Source organism: Diabrotica undecimpunctata, chromosome 8, assembly GCF_040954645.1.
Source record: "Diabrotica undecimpunctata isolate CICGRU chromosome 8, icDiaUnde3, whole genome shotgun sequence".
In the NCBI taxonomy this organism is placed as follows: Eukaryota; Metazoa; Arthropoda; class Insecta; order Coleoptera; family Chrysomelidae; genus Diabrotica; species Diabrotica undecimpunctata.
This window is the reverse complement of record NC_092810.1, coordinates 77,386,228-77,403,709: the sequence shown is the minus strand read 5'-3', so window position 1 is coordinate 77,403,709 and position 17,482 is coordinate 77,386,228. Positions and strand designations below refer to the sequence as shown.

The 17,482-nt window shown below is 37.0% G+C and overlaps 4 protein-coding genes across 4 annotated transcripts; 3 read left to right on the top strand and 1 right to left on the bottom strand.

Moving 5' to 3' along the window:
* The first annotated feature begins 6,730 nt into the window (after nucleotides 1-6,730).
* On the top strand, nucleotides 6,731-8,212 carry LOC140448916 (uncharacterized). Its single transcript, XM_072542048.1, has one exon. It carries the CDS (start codon nucleotides 6,731-6,733, stop codon nucleotides 8,210-8,212), a length of 1,482 nt encoding a protein of 493 aa, XP_072398149.1.
* Nucleotides 8,213-8,547: 335 nt separating this feature from the next.
* LOC140448915 (uncharacterized) lies at nucleotides 8,548-11,163 on the top strand. Its single transcript, XM_072542047.1, has one exon. The coding sequence runs from the start codon at nucleotides 8,548-8,550 to the stop codon at nucleotides 11,161-11,163; it is 2,616 nt and encodes an 871-aa protein (XP_072398148.1).
* Nucleotides 11,164-11,413: 250 nt separating this feature from the next.
* On the top strand, nucleotides 11,414-11,938 carry LOC140448914 (uncharacterized). The gene has a single exon (XM_072542046.1). It carries the CDS (start codon nucleotides 11,414-11,416, stop codon nucleotides 11,936-11,938), a length of 525 nt encoding a protein of 174 aa, XP_072398147.1.
* Nucleotides 11,939-16,549: 4,611 nt separating this feature from the next.
* On the bottom strand, nucleotides 16,550-17,122 carry LOC140448913 (uncharacterized). Its single transcript, XM_072542044.1, has one exon. It carries the CDS (start codon nucleotides 17,120-17,122, stop codon nucleotides 16,550-16,552), a length of 573 nt encoding a protein of 190 aa, XP_072398145.1.
* Nucleotides 17,123-17,482: the final 360 nt, after the last annotated feature.

Sequence of the window (17,482 nt, the reverse complement as noted above, 5' to 3'; positions counted from 1 at the left end):
AAGATCTATTTTTTACGTTGAGAACGCCTATAAATAACTGTTCTGGTGAGCTTTATTAAAGCGAAATACGTATAAACAGATACATAGACGATTTGTACGTGAAATGAAATCTTGACTGTCTTTTTCATTTTATTCGGATCTACTCTGTATGAGTACAAGAAACCAATTCGCTAACGATTTCTGCTTAGTTGAGGAGACATGTCGTGGAATGCAAATTTTAGATTCCCCATGTCTCTATTAACATCTTTATCAACGTCTGGCTATGCCTTGCAATTTTTAGAAGGCTCAGATTAAGGCAGTTATCTGAATTGTGTGTTGAAACTTTTTTACGGATTTAATATCAGATTTCGCTATTGCGTCCGTTTCGAAGCCATTTTATTGTTGCTTCTTAAAGACAGGAAAGATCTATTTTTTACGTTGAGAACGCCTATGAATAACTGTCCTGATGAGCTTTATTAAAGCGAAATACGTATAAACAGATACATAGACGATTTGTACGTGAAATGAAATCTTGACTGTCTTTCTCATTTTATTCGGATCTACTCTGTATGAGTACAAGAAACCAATTCGCTAACGATTTCTGCTTAGTTGAGGAGACATGTCGTGGAATGCAAATTTTAGATTCCCCATGTCTCTATTAACATCTTTATCAACGTCTGGCTATGCCTTGCAAGTTTTACAAGGCTCAGATTAAGGCAGTTATCTGAATTTTTTTTTGAAACTTTTTTACAGATTTAATATCAGATGTCGCTATTGCGTCCGTTTCGAAGCCATTTTATTGTTGCTTCTTAAAGACAGGAAAGATCTATTTTTCACGTTGAGAACGCCTATAAATAACTGTTCTGGTGAGCTTTATTAAAGCGAAATACGTATAAACAGATACATAGACGATTTGTACGTGAAATGAAATCTTGACTGTCTTTTTCATTTTATTCGGATCTACTCTGTATGAGTACAAGAAACCAATTCGCTAACGATTTCTGCTTAGTTGAGGAGACATGTCGTGGAATGCAAATTTTAGATTCCCCATGTCTCTATTAACATCTTTATCAACGTCTGGCTATGCCTTGCAATTTTTAGAAGGCTCAGATTAAGGCAGTTATCTGAATTGTGTTGAAACTTTTTTACGGATTTAATATCAGATTTCGCTATTGCGTCCGTTTCGAAGCCATTTTATTGTTGCTTCTTAAAGACAGGAAAGATCTATTTTTTACGTTGAGAACGCCTATGAATAACTGTCCTGATGAGCTTTATTAAAGCGAAATACGTATAAACAGATACATAGACGATTTGTACGTGAAATGAAATCTTGACTGTCTTTTTCACATTTTTTTAAATTCATCAAATGGCATGTCTGGCGATACGTGTTCATCAAATATATGTTTCAAATTTATCTCGTCTTGCTTAAATAATACAATCATATTACAATTGTCTCTAATTAGCTGCTTCGGTATTTTTGAATATGTTTGACATAAGTAAGCGGCATCGATATCTTTATGCCGACACATGGAATAATACTCGCGAATCTTTTGTTGACCATCACACGCAACATCGTCAAATAAAAACACAGAGTGAGGTTTAGCTTCGCTGGGTCTAATAATTTCTTCGTTGTCTTTAAATATGTAATATCCTACACCTTTAACTTGAGCTATTACATCTTGCAGTAGTTGATATTTCGGTTGAAAGAGGGATTTCGAATAAACATAGACATTTTTGAACATGGCGCCATTCGAATTGAATAGAAGAGATAGCATGACATTCGTTTTTCCGCAACCACTTGGACCGCAAATAATGGCTCTGAATGAATTCGGTAGCAATTTACCATGTTTACTATTGGTTGTTTTCTGGACAAAGTCCAGATTATCAATTGGTAGCGTCTGCTTTTGCTGAACGACCTTCATCGTGTGGCAAGTGTAGTTCATAAGTACGGTAATATATATTATAGATGTCACCACTTGCATGACATCAGTCCAATGTTGGTCATCGAAGGAGGAGGTCTCGTGAACTCTCTAATTAATAAACTGCCAATTGAACTACATATTCCTGGTTATCAGTATTGTGGTCCTGGAACAAAACTAAAAAAACGTCTTGCACGTGGAGATCCAGGAATTAATCCATTAGACGCAGCTTGCAGACGACACGATATCGCTTATTCGCAGCATTTATCTCTCTAAGAACGGCACAAGGCCGATAAAGAATTGGAAGATAGAGCTTGGGAGCGCTTCAAGTCGAAAGACGCTATCTTTGGTGAAAAAAGTGCTGCTTTACTTGTAACCGGCGGAATGAAAACGAAAAGAAAGTTGGGAATGGGATGCTCTCGTCGTCGTGGAAGACGGGGACGTTACTCTTTTAATTGAGATGTTGTCTCAAAAATTGCATTGCAAAGTCCATAAAGAAAGAAGCATCGTAAACAGATACTGTTTTGACGGCTGTACGAATAGCAAGATCCATAATCAAAAGACTTGGTGGTCGTAAAGAAGTTGATGCTCCACGAGTGCTACCACTAAAATCCGGAGGTTTTCTACCCCTCATATATGTCTATTTGCGGGCCTTTCCGCTTTGGGGGCTTTAGCGGAGGGTGTTGCTGGAGTGGCGAAGACAGTAGTCGACGCAAAGAATGCCCAAAAGAAATTGGAGGAAAATATACGCCATAACAGGGCAATGGAACACATCGGGTCGGGTTTGTACCTACGTAAGAAACCGAGAGGTGAATTCGGCTTGTATTTGAAAAAAAACTTCCAATAAACCTATCCAATCGTCCGCTATATGATGTAGAGATAGCACATTATGCCAAAATACTAAAAATACCACATTTTCGAGGAGTTTTCATGAATGACGCTCTGCCGAGAGGCGGTCCTCGAAAACGAGAATGCGCAGTAGTCAACTTGGATGTATCCACACATAACGGAATACATTGGGTAGCATACAAAAAGATAAACAACAACGTAGAGTATTTCGATTCATTTGGTAATTTGAAGCCGACCAAAGAACTTGTTAAATATCTAGGTGCACATACCAAAATTTCCTATAATAACCATCAGTATCAAACCTACAATCAAATCATTTGTGGGCATTTATGCTTAAAGTTTTTATATAATGGATAAAGGCATGGAACTGCTTATGGCTCATATGTTTCTCAAAAAATGTTTTTAAGAATTCAGTGAAGAAGAACTAAAATTAATACCGCTACATAATATTATACGAACTGTACGACCTTCAGAATTGTTAAAAATACGGCATAAATTGCCTGGAGAATATCGAGGAGAATTTAACCTGCAGATACTACTTCCTTGCTTCGTACATTACAACACACCCGATTTGAGGACCCACTGGGATGGACCACCTGATTTTCAAGCATCATGTCATTTTTGTAGACTAGCTTTAGAACAAATAAAAATTGTTGTTGTTGTTTTTTCAACATATACCTAGTACTCTATTGACTTGAATCAGTCATCATGTCGCAGTTGTTGAGAGTAAATAGCACCAATTACATATTCTCGTTTCAAACTCCCACACCGATCGTATTGGATCCGAAAAAAGATTATAAAATAGCTCTTCGATTTTTCCATTCTTACAACAGTATACCAAACATTGAAAATTGCAAGTTTTATTACTACGATGGCAATAACCGATTGCAACATTTTGATTTTCCCGATGGATGTTATGAAATTGTGGATATTGAGGAATACATACAAAAGAAATTGGGTGCTGACAATGCGGTTAAAAAAGTCGGTTACCAAAGTCAGTACATGCGACAGAATGCTCCCAGTACAGAACAATTTCCTTAATAAGCCACACACTTAAGATATTTCTCAAAATAATACATGGAAGACTATACAAAAAAATTGAAGAAGATATAGATGACACCCAGTTTGGATTCAGAGGAGGACTAGGAACGAGAGAGGCTCTGTTCGCTTTTAACGTTCTCGCGCAAAGACGACTAGATATGAACCAGGATCTCTATGTCTGCTTTATAGATTATCAAAAGGCTTTTGATAGAGTACGACATCAGAAACTCCTAAAACTGTTAAGAAAAGGATGTGGATAGTCGAGATATACGGGTTATTGTCAATCTGTACTGGAATCAAAAAGCAAAGGTTAGAATCGAAAATGTCGAAACAGAAACAATAGAAATCAAAAGAGGTGTTAGACAGGGTTGCGTGCTGTCCCCATTGTTATTCAATCTGTACAGCGAAGCTATTTTCAAGGAAGCAATATCAGAGGAACAACAGGGTATATCAATGAACGGAAAAATCTTAAACAACATAAGATTCCCAGACGACACCGTTATTTTTGCAGACAGTCTAGAAGCATTGCAACGCTTAGTAAATAAATTACATCAAGTCAGTATCAAATATGGACTACAAATGAACGTTAAGAAAACCAAGTTCATGATTATTTCTAAGCAACATACAGTAGGAAGGCTAGATATCGAGGGAAAACAAGTAGAAAGAGTGAATAACTACAAATATCTGGGAACCTGGGTAAATAAAAACAATGACCAAGGTAGAGAAATAAGGACACGCATTGAAATTGCAAGACAAGCATTTATAAAAATGAAAACAATGTTTGTCAATCGAGACCTTCCTCTGGATCTGAGGATAAGAGCCTTAAGATGCTACGTGTTCTCGACTTTGTTGTATGGAATGGAAAGCTGGACACTAAAAGTTGAGAATATAAAGAAGAAGTTGGAATCATTTGAGATGTGGTGCTAGAAGGATTTTAAAAATACCATGGACCCAACGAGTTACAAACACAGAAGTGTTAAGAAGGCTACAAAAGGATTGCGAGGTCATAAAGCAAATCAAAACAAGAAAGCTGGAATATTTAGGCCACATTACCAGAGGTGCGAAATATGAGATATTAAGGTTCATAATGCAAGGTAAAATCAAGGGTAAAAGATCCATAGGAAGACGAAGAATTTCCTGGCTGAGAAACCTAAGAGAGTGGTATAGTTGCAGCTCAGTAGAACTTTTTAGAGCAGCCGCCAATAAGGTACAGATAGCTGTGATGATAGCCAACCTCCGATAGGAGAAGGAACTACAAGAAGAATGCGGTTAAACCGAAAACGATATTTAGTCTAAAACCCAACCACAATACGTTGCAGTGTCAAATTTTCAGCAAATATAGAATTTCATTTAAGCAGCATGATAGTCTTGGTACGATCTTGGGGTTTTCTCCTGCACTACTAACTCCTGGACAGACACATTCTTCAGATCTTCCTGTTAGGATTATTAAAGTATCTAGCAAACGCTTTGAATGCAACATTAGTACCAGAGCCTTTGATGGTAAGAGACCTGCTCACACGATCTACGAATTTGTCATACAATCAAATCCTGGATACGCAATTGACGAAACTCCACACAATTTGTTGTATTTACCTGTTGTACCACAGCGTGAAATTACCAATATCGCTGTGTTGGCTGTCGATCAAGAAGGACGACCTGTGAACTTTAGAGGAGAAGATAGCACATTGGTGTTGGAACTTAGATCGAAAAGCAGATTGAACTAATAATAGGACAATCTATTGCTCAAAGAACGCCATTAGTTGAGCAACCGTCTAAGCGGCAACATCTTACGTTCGCAAACAAATTGTTTTTACAAACGCTTGGTTTTAAACTGAAAAAATGACTACAATGTATGGAAAACGAGCACGTTCAAACAACACCATAATGCCTCCAATATTTGACATTTATCGTAAGCCGATATTTGATTAGTCGATTCGAAAGGCTGAATATCGAACATATGCACCATTCATTAAATCATTCAACTGCAATGATATTGTAGGATTTAGCATCAATCAAGTCGACTCGTTCTTTGCAATGAGCCAAACCTTGTTATGCATTAAAGGATCGCTCGCAATAAACGGAACTGGCGACGTCAAAATAGCAAATAATGTGGGTGCTTTTCTTTTCGATTCGTGTACGTACAACGAAAGCGCAAGGGAGATGGAAACAGTGCGGGATCCTGGTATCGTAAGTGATGTACGTGCCATGACATGTTACACTCAAGAAGATTCCAATTATATAGTTATGGCAGGCTGGAATTACCCTAAGAATCCCATTCTACATGCTGCAGATAATTCATTCAACATACAGATACCTCTTAAGCATATGTTAGGACATTTTTAGAAAATTAGTTTAGTGCGGCAACATAGAGCCTGTCATATGTCCGTGCGTTTTATGTTCAAGGTCAAACAATCTGACGGGATCAAGTCGGCAATTGACAATTTTGACATTAATCAAGTAATTTCCAAGAAGACGCCACGTTTCCTAGTATTTTCACAAATTCACATGTTATAATAATTAGTTTGTATAAAAAGTTAATAAATAATTCTATTTACTCACACAAAAGATAATTTACAGTCCACACCTTTAATTAATATTATCTACCATAAGATAATCCAACATATTTTGGTCCTTCGAGCCGGATAGTGTGAGTAAAATAGAATCCATAGTTGTAACTAGAGGCTGTTCAGAGGTCGAAGACAGTTCCATTTACCATTTAGAGGATCCAAATCCATCAGTACATGTGAGTTTGTTCCATTTCTATTATCTTTAAGATTTGATCAAACAGTGTATTTGAATTTAAATTACCATAAACAGATTTTTCCATATTTTGATTGTATAACGCCATAGATTATCAATCAGCTAGTATTAGTATTCTAGCAAGGTATTTCTTATTATTATTCTTAAGTGTTGTTTTTGAAAGATTGCCATAAATCTTAAAAATGAGTAGCTTAGCCAACAATATAAGAATCAGAGGTTCTTATAAAGCCAAACTAACAAGTTTAGAGAACTTTGTGAATATATTAAAAAATGCTACACCATCTAGCAAACCTGAAATATCAGAAGTTCAGTTAAGACATGACTCTGGTAGCAATTTGTTAGTTGAATTTGATCAGATCCAACTACAAATTGAGATTGCTACCAGTGAAGATAAACTACAAGAACAAGTTGATGAAAGAGATGCTTTTGAAAATAGGTATTTTAAAGCAATTAGTTTTTTAAAAGATTACATTAACACTAATACAGTAATTAATACATTGCCTCCTAGTTCTACACCACATGTAGACTCATTAAATCATCTCTTGATGCCAAAAATGAAAATACCTGTTTTTAAAGGTGATTTTGAACAGTGGTTGGAATTCAAAGCCACATTTACCAGTGTAGTTCATTCAAATACCACACTTCCAGATATTCATAAATTTCAGCTCTTGAGACAATCTGTGGATGGATATGCCAAACGTATTGTAGATAAAATTGAATTCTCAGGAAATTATTATCAGACTGCATGGGATGCACTCTGTATGCGGTATGATAATAAAAAATTATTAGTCAATAAACATATTAAAGCCATTTTCAATTTAGATTCCATCCAAAAAGAATCACCTAAACATTTAAGGCATTTATTAGATAGTGTCTCAGATAGCATGTCATCCATTGACAGTTTACAGATTACAAAAAGTAGTTTAACTGACCTTTTATTGATTTATATTATTTCCAATAAATTAGATAAACAAAGTTATAGAGAGTGGAAGGAATGTCATATTAAAGAAGAGCTTCCTACTTTAACTGAATTTTTTAATTTTCTAAAAGTAAAAGTGGACACTTTGGAAGAAATTCAAGACAAAAGTAGTCAAAAACCTAATAACAATTATAATAATAATTCTGGTTTTAATTATAAACATGCAAACCGTGATAGTCGAGGTGAATATCAAAAAAGAGTTTTCCAAGTTAATGTTGCAGAAAGAAAGTCTTGCGTTTTGTGTAAAGGTAACCATTTAATATATTCATGTATTGAATTGCTAAAATTAGATACAAAAAATAGATTGTCTAAAGTCAATAATTTAAAGTTGTGTCATAATTGTTTGAGACATGGACATAAAGCTGCTGAATGTACTTTAAGACCATGTATAAAATGTAATTCCAAACATAACTCATTAATACATTTTGAAAATAGTCAGCAACATTCAACTGACACTGCTTTAAATTCTCCATCATTAGATTCATCATCAGTTAACTGTGTACAAAGTGTTGAGTTGCCACCAACGGTAACCCATCAGTTTTCTGCACAAACAATGAATATTAAACATACCCAAGTTCTTTTGTCAACAGTGGTTTTTAATGTTAAATCCAATAATCATGAATTAATTCCATGTAGAGCAATTTTAGATAGTGGTGCTCAAACAAACTTTTTTGTAAAAAATTAAATATGTCCATGATTCCTACTAACCTAGCCATTAGTGGTATAAATCAAACAGTATCAAGTATTACCAAAAAATGTCAAATTACAATATGTTCCAGAGTTAATAATTTTAGTATTTCATCCATATTTTTTGCTGTGCCAGCTATTTCAAATCAAATTCCTTCAACCAGTTTTGATATTAAAAACTTTAATATCCCATGCAATATTCAATTATCTGATCCTTTGTTTAATGAATCTGGTAGCATTGATGCTATTATTGGTGCCCATCTATTTTGGGACCTCCTTTGTGATGGAAAAATCAATCTAGGAAAAGGTTTGCCAAGTTTACAAAACACTAAAATGGGTTGGATAGTAAACGGAGCTGTCCCCTATGAGACAACTCATGCAGTGTGTCATTTCACTAGAACTATAGCCGAAGATGAGCAGTTAAAACTATTTTGGGAAATTGATTCAATCCAAGATCCCATACCACCATCAAAAGATGATATTTGCTGTGAGCAAATATTTGAAACCACTACCACTCGATCAGAAAATGGACACTTTATTGTTCAGCTTCCATTTAAGTTTTCACCTGAATTATTAGGAGAATCCTTAGATACAGCAATTAACAGATTTTTGTTACTAGAAAAAAGATTTTCGAGAAATAGGGAACTTAATGATTTGTATAAACAATTCATTAAGGAATATCAAGAACTAGGACATATGGTTAAAGTTAACCCCACTGTTAGCTTACATCCTTCTAGAAAATCATATTTTTTACCCCACCATGGAGTACTAAAAGAAACCAGTCTTACCACAAAACTAAGAGTAGTTTATGATGGTTCATGTCCGACTACATCTGGATGGTCTCTTAATGACCTACAGTACACAGGGCCAAAAATCCAAAATGATATTTTTGACATCCTCATTAGATTTCGGCAGTACACATATGTGGTGTCTGCAGACGTGTCAAAAATGTATCGACAAGTAATTGTACATGAAGAGAATAGACCACTACAACAAATTGTCTGGAGAGACAATCCAACAGATAATATTGATGTGTATCAATTAACTACTGTAACCTATGGCCAAAAATCAGCTCCATTCTTGGCAATGAGATGCATGCGTCAGTTAGCCTTTGAACATGAATCTCAGTTTCCTTTAGCTGCAAAATCCATATTAGAAGACTTTTATGTAGATGATCTGTTGACAGGATCAAACAATTTACAAGAGTTACAAATGAGATGTAATGATATTTTTAAAATTTTAGAGTCTGGAAAATTTATTTTGAGAAAATGGATTTCCAATAATCCTGAAACCATTCTTAACATTAATTGTAATGATATTTCCACCAATGTTATTAACATAGGAGATTCTGATAGTTTTAAAACTCTTGGAATCCAATGGATGAGTCAACAAGATATTCTTTGCTTCAAAATTTCTCTTAATGAAAATTCCAATCATTTATTTACTAAACGCCAAATATTATCTATCATTTCCAAAATTTATGATCCTTTAGGTCTGCTAAGTCCAGTTATATTAATTGCTAAACTAATAATTCAAACTCTATTTCGACTTCAAAAACCATGGGATGAAATAATCCCTCCAGAATTAAATAACAGTTGGACCAAACTGTATAATCAACTACCATGTCTAAATAAATTACACGTTCCAAGACCAGTACTTGGATCAAGTCATAAAATTACAAGCATCCATTGCTTTTGTGATGCTTCAATGCATGCTTATGCAAGTTGTATTTATGTATGCAGCATAGATCCAGAAAACAAATACCATTCTCACATTCTGTGTTCAAAAACAAAGGTCGCTCCTATTAAATCAATAACAATACCTAAACTTGAATTGTGTGCAGCTTTGTTAGGTTCCCAATTAATTGACAAGGTCACCAAATCTTTATCAATTCTAAATATGCCGATATACATGTGGTCTGACTCAAAAATTGTATTAAGTTGGCTAAAACTGGAACCTAGCCAGTTACAAGTATTTGTTGCCAACAGGGTAACAAAAATACAATCACTCACCAGTAGTGATAGTTGGCATTATGTCAATACAAAGGAAAATGCCGCAGATATAGCTAGTCGTGGAATCTTTCCTGAATCCTTTCTTGAATCACAACTGTGGTTCCAGGGACCGCAGTTTTTAAGACAACATCCTGATTTGTGGCCTAATGATTCAACTGATGAAGTAATTGAATTACCAGAGCTTAAACGTTCTGTTCATGTATCACTTCATTCCACTGTTCAGAACAGCTGGATTACTAATTTTATTACCAGATTTTCCAATTTGCATAAAACGAAAAGAGTTTTTTCATATGTAATGCGTTTTATTAGAAATATTAAAAATAAAACAAGAGCCCCAAGCTTACTTTTAACTGTCCATGAAACCAATGATTCATTTCTGCTATTGATCAAACTTGTGCAGGCAGAATCCTTTCATGATGAAATTTTATGTTTGTTAAATGATAAACCATTGAGCAAAAAATCCAGATTGCTTCATTTGTCTCCCATATTAGATAAAGGATTAATTAAAGTAGGTGGTAGACTTATGCATTCAACATTGCCAGAAAATGTAAAAACACCAATCCTATTGCCGAAATTTCATGTATTAACCAAGTTAATTTGTACACACTACTATGTCAGTAATTTGCATCCTGGACCACAGCTTCTATTGTCATTAATCAGACAACAATATTGGCCTATTTCTGGCAAGGTATTAGTAAAGCAAATTGTAAGACAATGTGTTAAATGTTTTCGTGTGAAACCTCCTCACAATTGTGTAAAAATGGGACCTTTACCCAATGAACGCATTATTCCTGCCTATCCTTTTGAAAATGTAGGACTTGATTATGCAGGTCCATTTCCACTGAAAGAAAAAAAAGGTCGTGGAAGTAAAATTTTAAAATGTTATGTTTGTGTATATGTTTGTTTTGTAACAAAAGCACTTGGAATTACTCACTGATATGACAACTGAATGTTTTCTTGCATGTTTTAAGAGATTTTTATCACGAAGAGGAATTCCTACCAATGTTTACTCTGATAATGGTTCAACCTTTAGAGCCGCTAATAAAGAGTTGAGGTCTATCAAAACCTTTTTATATGAAAACCAAAATAAAATTAATGATTTTGCTTTAACAAAAAATATAATTTGGCATTTTTCCCCACCTTATAGCCCAAATTTTGGGGGTTTATGGGAATCAGCAGTGAAACAAATGAAGTTTCATATGAAAAGAACGCTTAAGAATATAAATTTGACATATGAGGAATTTCTCACCTTGCTTACCCAAATTGAATGTATTTTAAATTCGAGACCATTGTTTGCCAAATCAGAAGATCCATCTGACTTGGAACCAATAACTCCTTCCCACTTTTTGACATTACGTCCTTTAGTCTCCATTCCTGAACCAAATCTCTTACCTATCCCAGTGAATCGACTAAGCAGATTCCAACATGTTCAACAGCTGCATCAGAGATTTTGGAACCGCTTTTCCAAAGAATATATCAGCCAGCTACACCAATCTTATAAATGGCACCACAGTTCTACCAACAACATTGTACCCGGATCCTTAGTTATCATCCGTGATACCAATCTACCTCCATGCAGATGGATTATGGGAAGAATAATTAAATTATTTCCTGGTAAAGATGGAGAAAATCGAGTAGCTGAAATCAAAACTTCCAATGGACTCATCACCAGATCTACACGACATTTGTTTCCACTGCCAATAGAAGATTAATAGTGTCGCAGTGTTTTATCTCGGGACTAAGTTTTTTTTGCTTTGATATTTACTTGTTTCCTACTATATTTTGAAGCATACTTCAACGTCGGGAGTATGTTAGGACATTTTTAGAAAATTAGTTTAGTGCGGCAACATAGAGCCTGTCATATGTCCGTGCGTTTTATGTTCAAGGTCAAACAATCTGACGGGATCAAGTCGGCAATTGACAATTTTGACATTAATCAAGTAATTTCCAAGAAGACGCCACGTTTTCTAGTATTTTCACAAATTCACATGTTATAATAATTAGTTTGTATAAAAAGTTAATAAATAATTCTATTTACTCACACAAAAGATAATTTACAGTCCACACCTTTAATTAATATTATCTACCATAAGATAATCCAACAGCATATATTCAACATTTTCAATGATTATCCAATGATTACGTGTAGTCGTCAAACAATAAGACTAGTTCGAGCTCGAAACGACAACGATTGCATAATTGTCAAAGAAAAAACAGGCCATGCTACAACTGTCACGATTAACATCACTAACATTGAGCTCAGAGTCAAGCACATATTTCCCAATGATGATATTAAATTGGAACTTATGAAATCCATTCAACAAGACCAACCTATAGTTATTCCATTTAGAAAGTGGAAATTACATGAATTACCTGCCATTACCAAAGGAGCTAGATGAAGTTTGGGCCGTTAAAACTAGCACATCAGTTGAGAGACCACGTTATGTCATTGTTTTCTTTCAAACCAACAAACGTGACAAGAATTCAGCTGATCCCAGCTTATTTGACAATGTAGATATCCAAAGTATCACAATATCTTTAAATGGAGAATATTGGCGAACGAGAGAATGCAGTTGGATTTTAGCAAAACTGACTACAATGAGGCCTATTTCAATTACACTGAATTCTATCCTAGATACGTACATTCCCAACAAAAGCGTCCTCTGCTCGATTTCTCAGCTTTCAAGAATCACGCATTGTTCGTCATCGATTGTTCGTAACAAGAAGAAAGCATGAAAGTATCCACTGTTGACGTAAAATTCGATATTGAAGCAAATAATGGTTTTCCCGAAATACCAAAGTCTACTGCATTATAATTCACGTGCATAATGGAGTACTTCCCTCTCACCGAAATTGTAAAAAGTCTAAATTAGATGCATAAAGTGTCAGTAGTACACGAGCAGTCATCATGAGAGTAGGATTCGTAGATATTCAGGGATTCGTTGTGGACGGGTGGTTTGTTCCTAAAGAACTTACCATTGAAATTGGAATGAAACGAAGCCATTACGTATTTCTGCCACCGAAAACATTCAATGCGCTAAGTAACGAGGACAAGAAGATTGTATCATACGTAGAGAAAAACCTGATTGGAATTCGGTACTCTGATGGAGAAGTTGAACTATCCAAAATAAATGAAATACTAGAAACCAAGTTGTTGTATGCAGCTAACTGTATCTACGTTCGAGGGGAACAAAAAGCAGAATATTTGGATCGGAAACGCCATGTTTTTGGAGTTTTTCCGCTTATTATTGATGTTTGCAAATTTAATGGTACGCCTCGTGCTTCTGGAAACGTTGGTCCTACTCCAAATACATGCCATGCCACTGGATTATTTTCATGCACCGAAAAAACTGTGGATCGTCTACGTCACTGGTTTACGTATACCATAATACCATTGTAATTTTTATATATATAAATAAATATATTGGAGATTAAATGCTTGTTTTTATTCAAAACATCTTTATTGATCGAGTCTTATATTACATGAAGATTCAAATTTTTTCTTTACAATTTCAGAAATCATTTTTAAAATTAAGATAAATACAGATGCTAATATTACACATTGCATTGCAAAGACATTGTCTATTTCACTTTTCATATTCTCGCTGGTGTTGTTGCTGTTGGTACCCATGACGTAGTTTTCTAAAGGCGTAAATCCAGGTGTCTTGCTGCTGCTGCTGTAGATTTCAACTCAACTGCTTCCGGTTTCCACTTTTTGTTGTCAATATGCAGGCTATCTAATTGTCTTGTAATTTGTTTAAAATCCTCATATGATTTAATGTCTTTCTTTAACGGATTATGTTTTCTTTGAAATTCTATTACTCTATGTATGTACTTGATGTGATTCATATTTTTTTTTTTTGGGAGGTGGAACCTGCTAAAAGACCGTCTGGGATCGGGTGTCAGCCCTTTACCCAGGTGTGTCGGATTCAATCTCTTACGCTTCACTGCGTAAGGAGACCGCCTACCGACTGAACCACCCCCTCTTTCTCCGACCGACGGGCCCGGAACCGCTCTTAGCGAGCATATCTGGCCCGTCAGCCTTACTCTTAACTTCCCTCTGGCATTTTTCGCGTGCATTACATGGATTTGACGGCCTCCCGGCCTCCCTCACCAGCACAAGGCTCGGGCGAGACTGGTAGGTGAAGCTACCGTCCTGCTCAATCCTCATTCTGGCGAGACAGCCTGGTTGCCACCCCTTCCACATTGAAACTAACGAGTAGAACCAGTTGGCAACAGTAACACCATTTATTCGTACTTTCATCAATTCAGTTCCGCATTCATACCCTCATTCACATGTAGATAAAATGAAAATAAAAACAACAGCTAAAATTGGTATAGATATGATATAGTAAAAACGAAAGTAACTTGAATAAATAAAATGCAATAAAATAAGTAAATAAATACCACACATTTTTAAAACAGTAAATAAATATAGCGGTCAATCCATCTGCAGCCGCCTCTCTTTCTCTTCCTTGTGCTTTATGGTTTTTGTAACAAAGGCAATGATCAGTTCGAAATCGTGCTTGCTGTCGATGGCTTTATCGATCAGCTCGTGAGGCTCGCCTAGTGGAGATCCCAGGCTCAGCTGCAGTTCGTTTCGCCCCGTGTGGTATGTAGGGCAGTCGAAAACAACATGCTGCGCATCCTCCACCACTCCACACTCAGGACATAGATCGTCTCCGGACCTACCGATTCTGTGGGTGTATTTCCGAAACGATCCGTGCCCCGTCAGAAACTGCGTGAAGTAGTAGTTGACGCGCCGATGCCCGTACCACCTCACTACATCCGGGACCAGGGACCTCGTCCAGGCCGCCTTTTCGACTTCGGCTGCCCATTCCCTCTGCCATATCTCCAAGCTTCTGGCTCTTTCTTGTGGCCCTGAACCAACCGCCCCGTTGCCCCTCTGATACATTCGAGCTCTTTCCCTGGCCAGGATGTGCACGGGTACAGAACCAGCCACTACCTATAAGGCAATGGTAGATACAGTTCTGTACGCACTGCACACTCTGATCAGAGGTTTCCTTTGAGCCCTAAAGAGCATGTCCTTATATTTCTTCATCTGGAGGACCTCGTGCCACACGGGGGCCCCGTATAAGATGATCGATAATATTGATTGTAACATAACTGATCTCTTCTGAGATCCAGGCCCCCCTATGTTTGGCAATAATTTGTTCAATGCTGAGGTCCCCCCTTCCGCCTTTCGACATGCTTCTTGTACGTGCTGCCCAAAGGTAAGTCGGTCGTCGAAAGTAATACCGAGATACTTGACTCTCCTTTGGGGTCTTATTTCGGAGCCTTGATATTTGAAAACCAAGTCATCCCTTTTCCTTGGTCCCCTCAGAATTATTATCTCTGTTTTGTCTACTGCTAATTTTAAGTCGTTCTTCTCGATCCACGCCGCGGTCGTGTTTATTGCTTTATTTACCTTTTCTGTTATGCCCCAATTCTTATCATCCTCAACCAATAGGGCTAGATCTTCTGCGTATGCTATCGCTTTGACTCCTTGTCTCTGCTTGTGAATTTCTAGTACCCCATTGTATAACATGTTCCAGAGTAAGGGTCCCAGGACTGACCCCTGGGGTACTCCCGCGGTCATTTGTTTCTTTTTCTTCTTGGATATGCATACGGATCGTTCCGAAAGGTAGTCCTTTATTATATTGGACATATATTCCGGAGCCCCGCTTTCGACTACTCGGTCTACTATGAGGCCCCAGTTTGCTGAATTAAAAGCATTTTTTATGTCCAACAGAACAAGAACCACCCATCTTTTCTTGCTTGATTTGGCCGCGTTCCTTATCCAGGTCGCGGCGTCGATTGTCGATCTGCCTTTCCTAAATCCGTACTGTTGGTTGGATAAGACTCTCTCATCTTCCAACATGCCTTCCAGCCTCTTCTTGATAAGTCTTTCGTAGAACTTACCAAGGCAGTCCAGAAGGCATATTGGCCGATAAGAGGTCGGTGAATCAGGGGGTTTCCCGGGCTTTAGGAGTAGAACCAAGTTCGCCTCCTTCAAGTCCTTGGGAAACTCTTGTTTCTACAGTAGATCATTAAATATTCTTCTGATCAAACCTGGTTTCTCAGTTGCTATTATCTTTATTGCCTCTGGTGGCAGCCCGTCAGGGCCGGAAGCTTTCCCTGTCTTCGTATCCTGACCAGCGGTTTTCACCTCTTCTTCTGTGAACTCCTCTATCATGGTTGGGAAAACCTTGGTGAAATCTGGCATGTCCTTGGTGGGAAAGAGGAGTTCAGCTGATCTCATCCGCTGTACCTATCGATCGATTTTGCTGTACCTATCGATCGCTTTATCCCCCCTTTAACCTTTACCTCAAATTGTATATATCGGTGGTAGGTGAAGAGCTGATCGTCGAGTACATCCCACCCGTACACCTTCCTGGATAGCTTGGCTTATTGTTGTTCAGCACTTGGAGGCCAGCCTGGGCTATCCATTCATTCCAGAGTTCCCCCTTTTTGTCGTTTATGGGGGAACCCCATTGTCTGGACTTCGCATTTATGTCCCCAGCGATCAGTATTTTTTTTTCGTTTATAGCGGCACCCATTATTTCATTAACGATTGTTTCGTATCTCATCATAGGGATGTTTGGAGATACATAGCATGCCAGGAGGCTGAAATCCCTCAACCTAATGAGTAAATGATTTCCTCCCCTGACAATGCTCTGCACTCCGACATCCCTATTTTTAATGAGCACCGCTACATTTTTCCCCTCGTCTTGTATCCACCCACCGCCTGTCGTTATCTTTTTGTTAGGTTCGGGTACGATGAGCAGATCTATATTTAGCTTGCAGGCTTTTGCGTAGATGAGGTCGTGCGCTCGGCGCGCCCTGTCTACGTTCACCTGCAAAGTCCTTATACCAGGTTGATCTTTGGGGTTCATTATGGTTCAGTTCCCTGAGGTCGCTTCCGCAGTGGATTCGCGTCTTATATTAAAATTAAAATTCTTATAGACTAGGATAAAAAAATAAATAAGTATAGATAAAATTAGTGTATAAATAAAAAGTTTATAAATATAATATGTATAAATAAAATAAGATAGATAAAATATATAAATAAAATAAGAAATGTGTGTATATATAAAATTTTTAAATAAATAAAGTATATAAATATGTAAATATAATAGATAGCATTTAGTGAATAACGTGGATATAATGTTGTAGTACTTGGATGCCTTTATCCATGAAAAGCTGAGAGAGATGGCTTCCTGTCCCGCCGGTGGGCTGTATAGGGGCCCACTCGC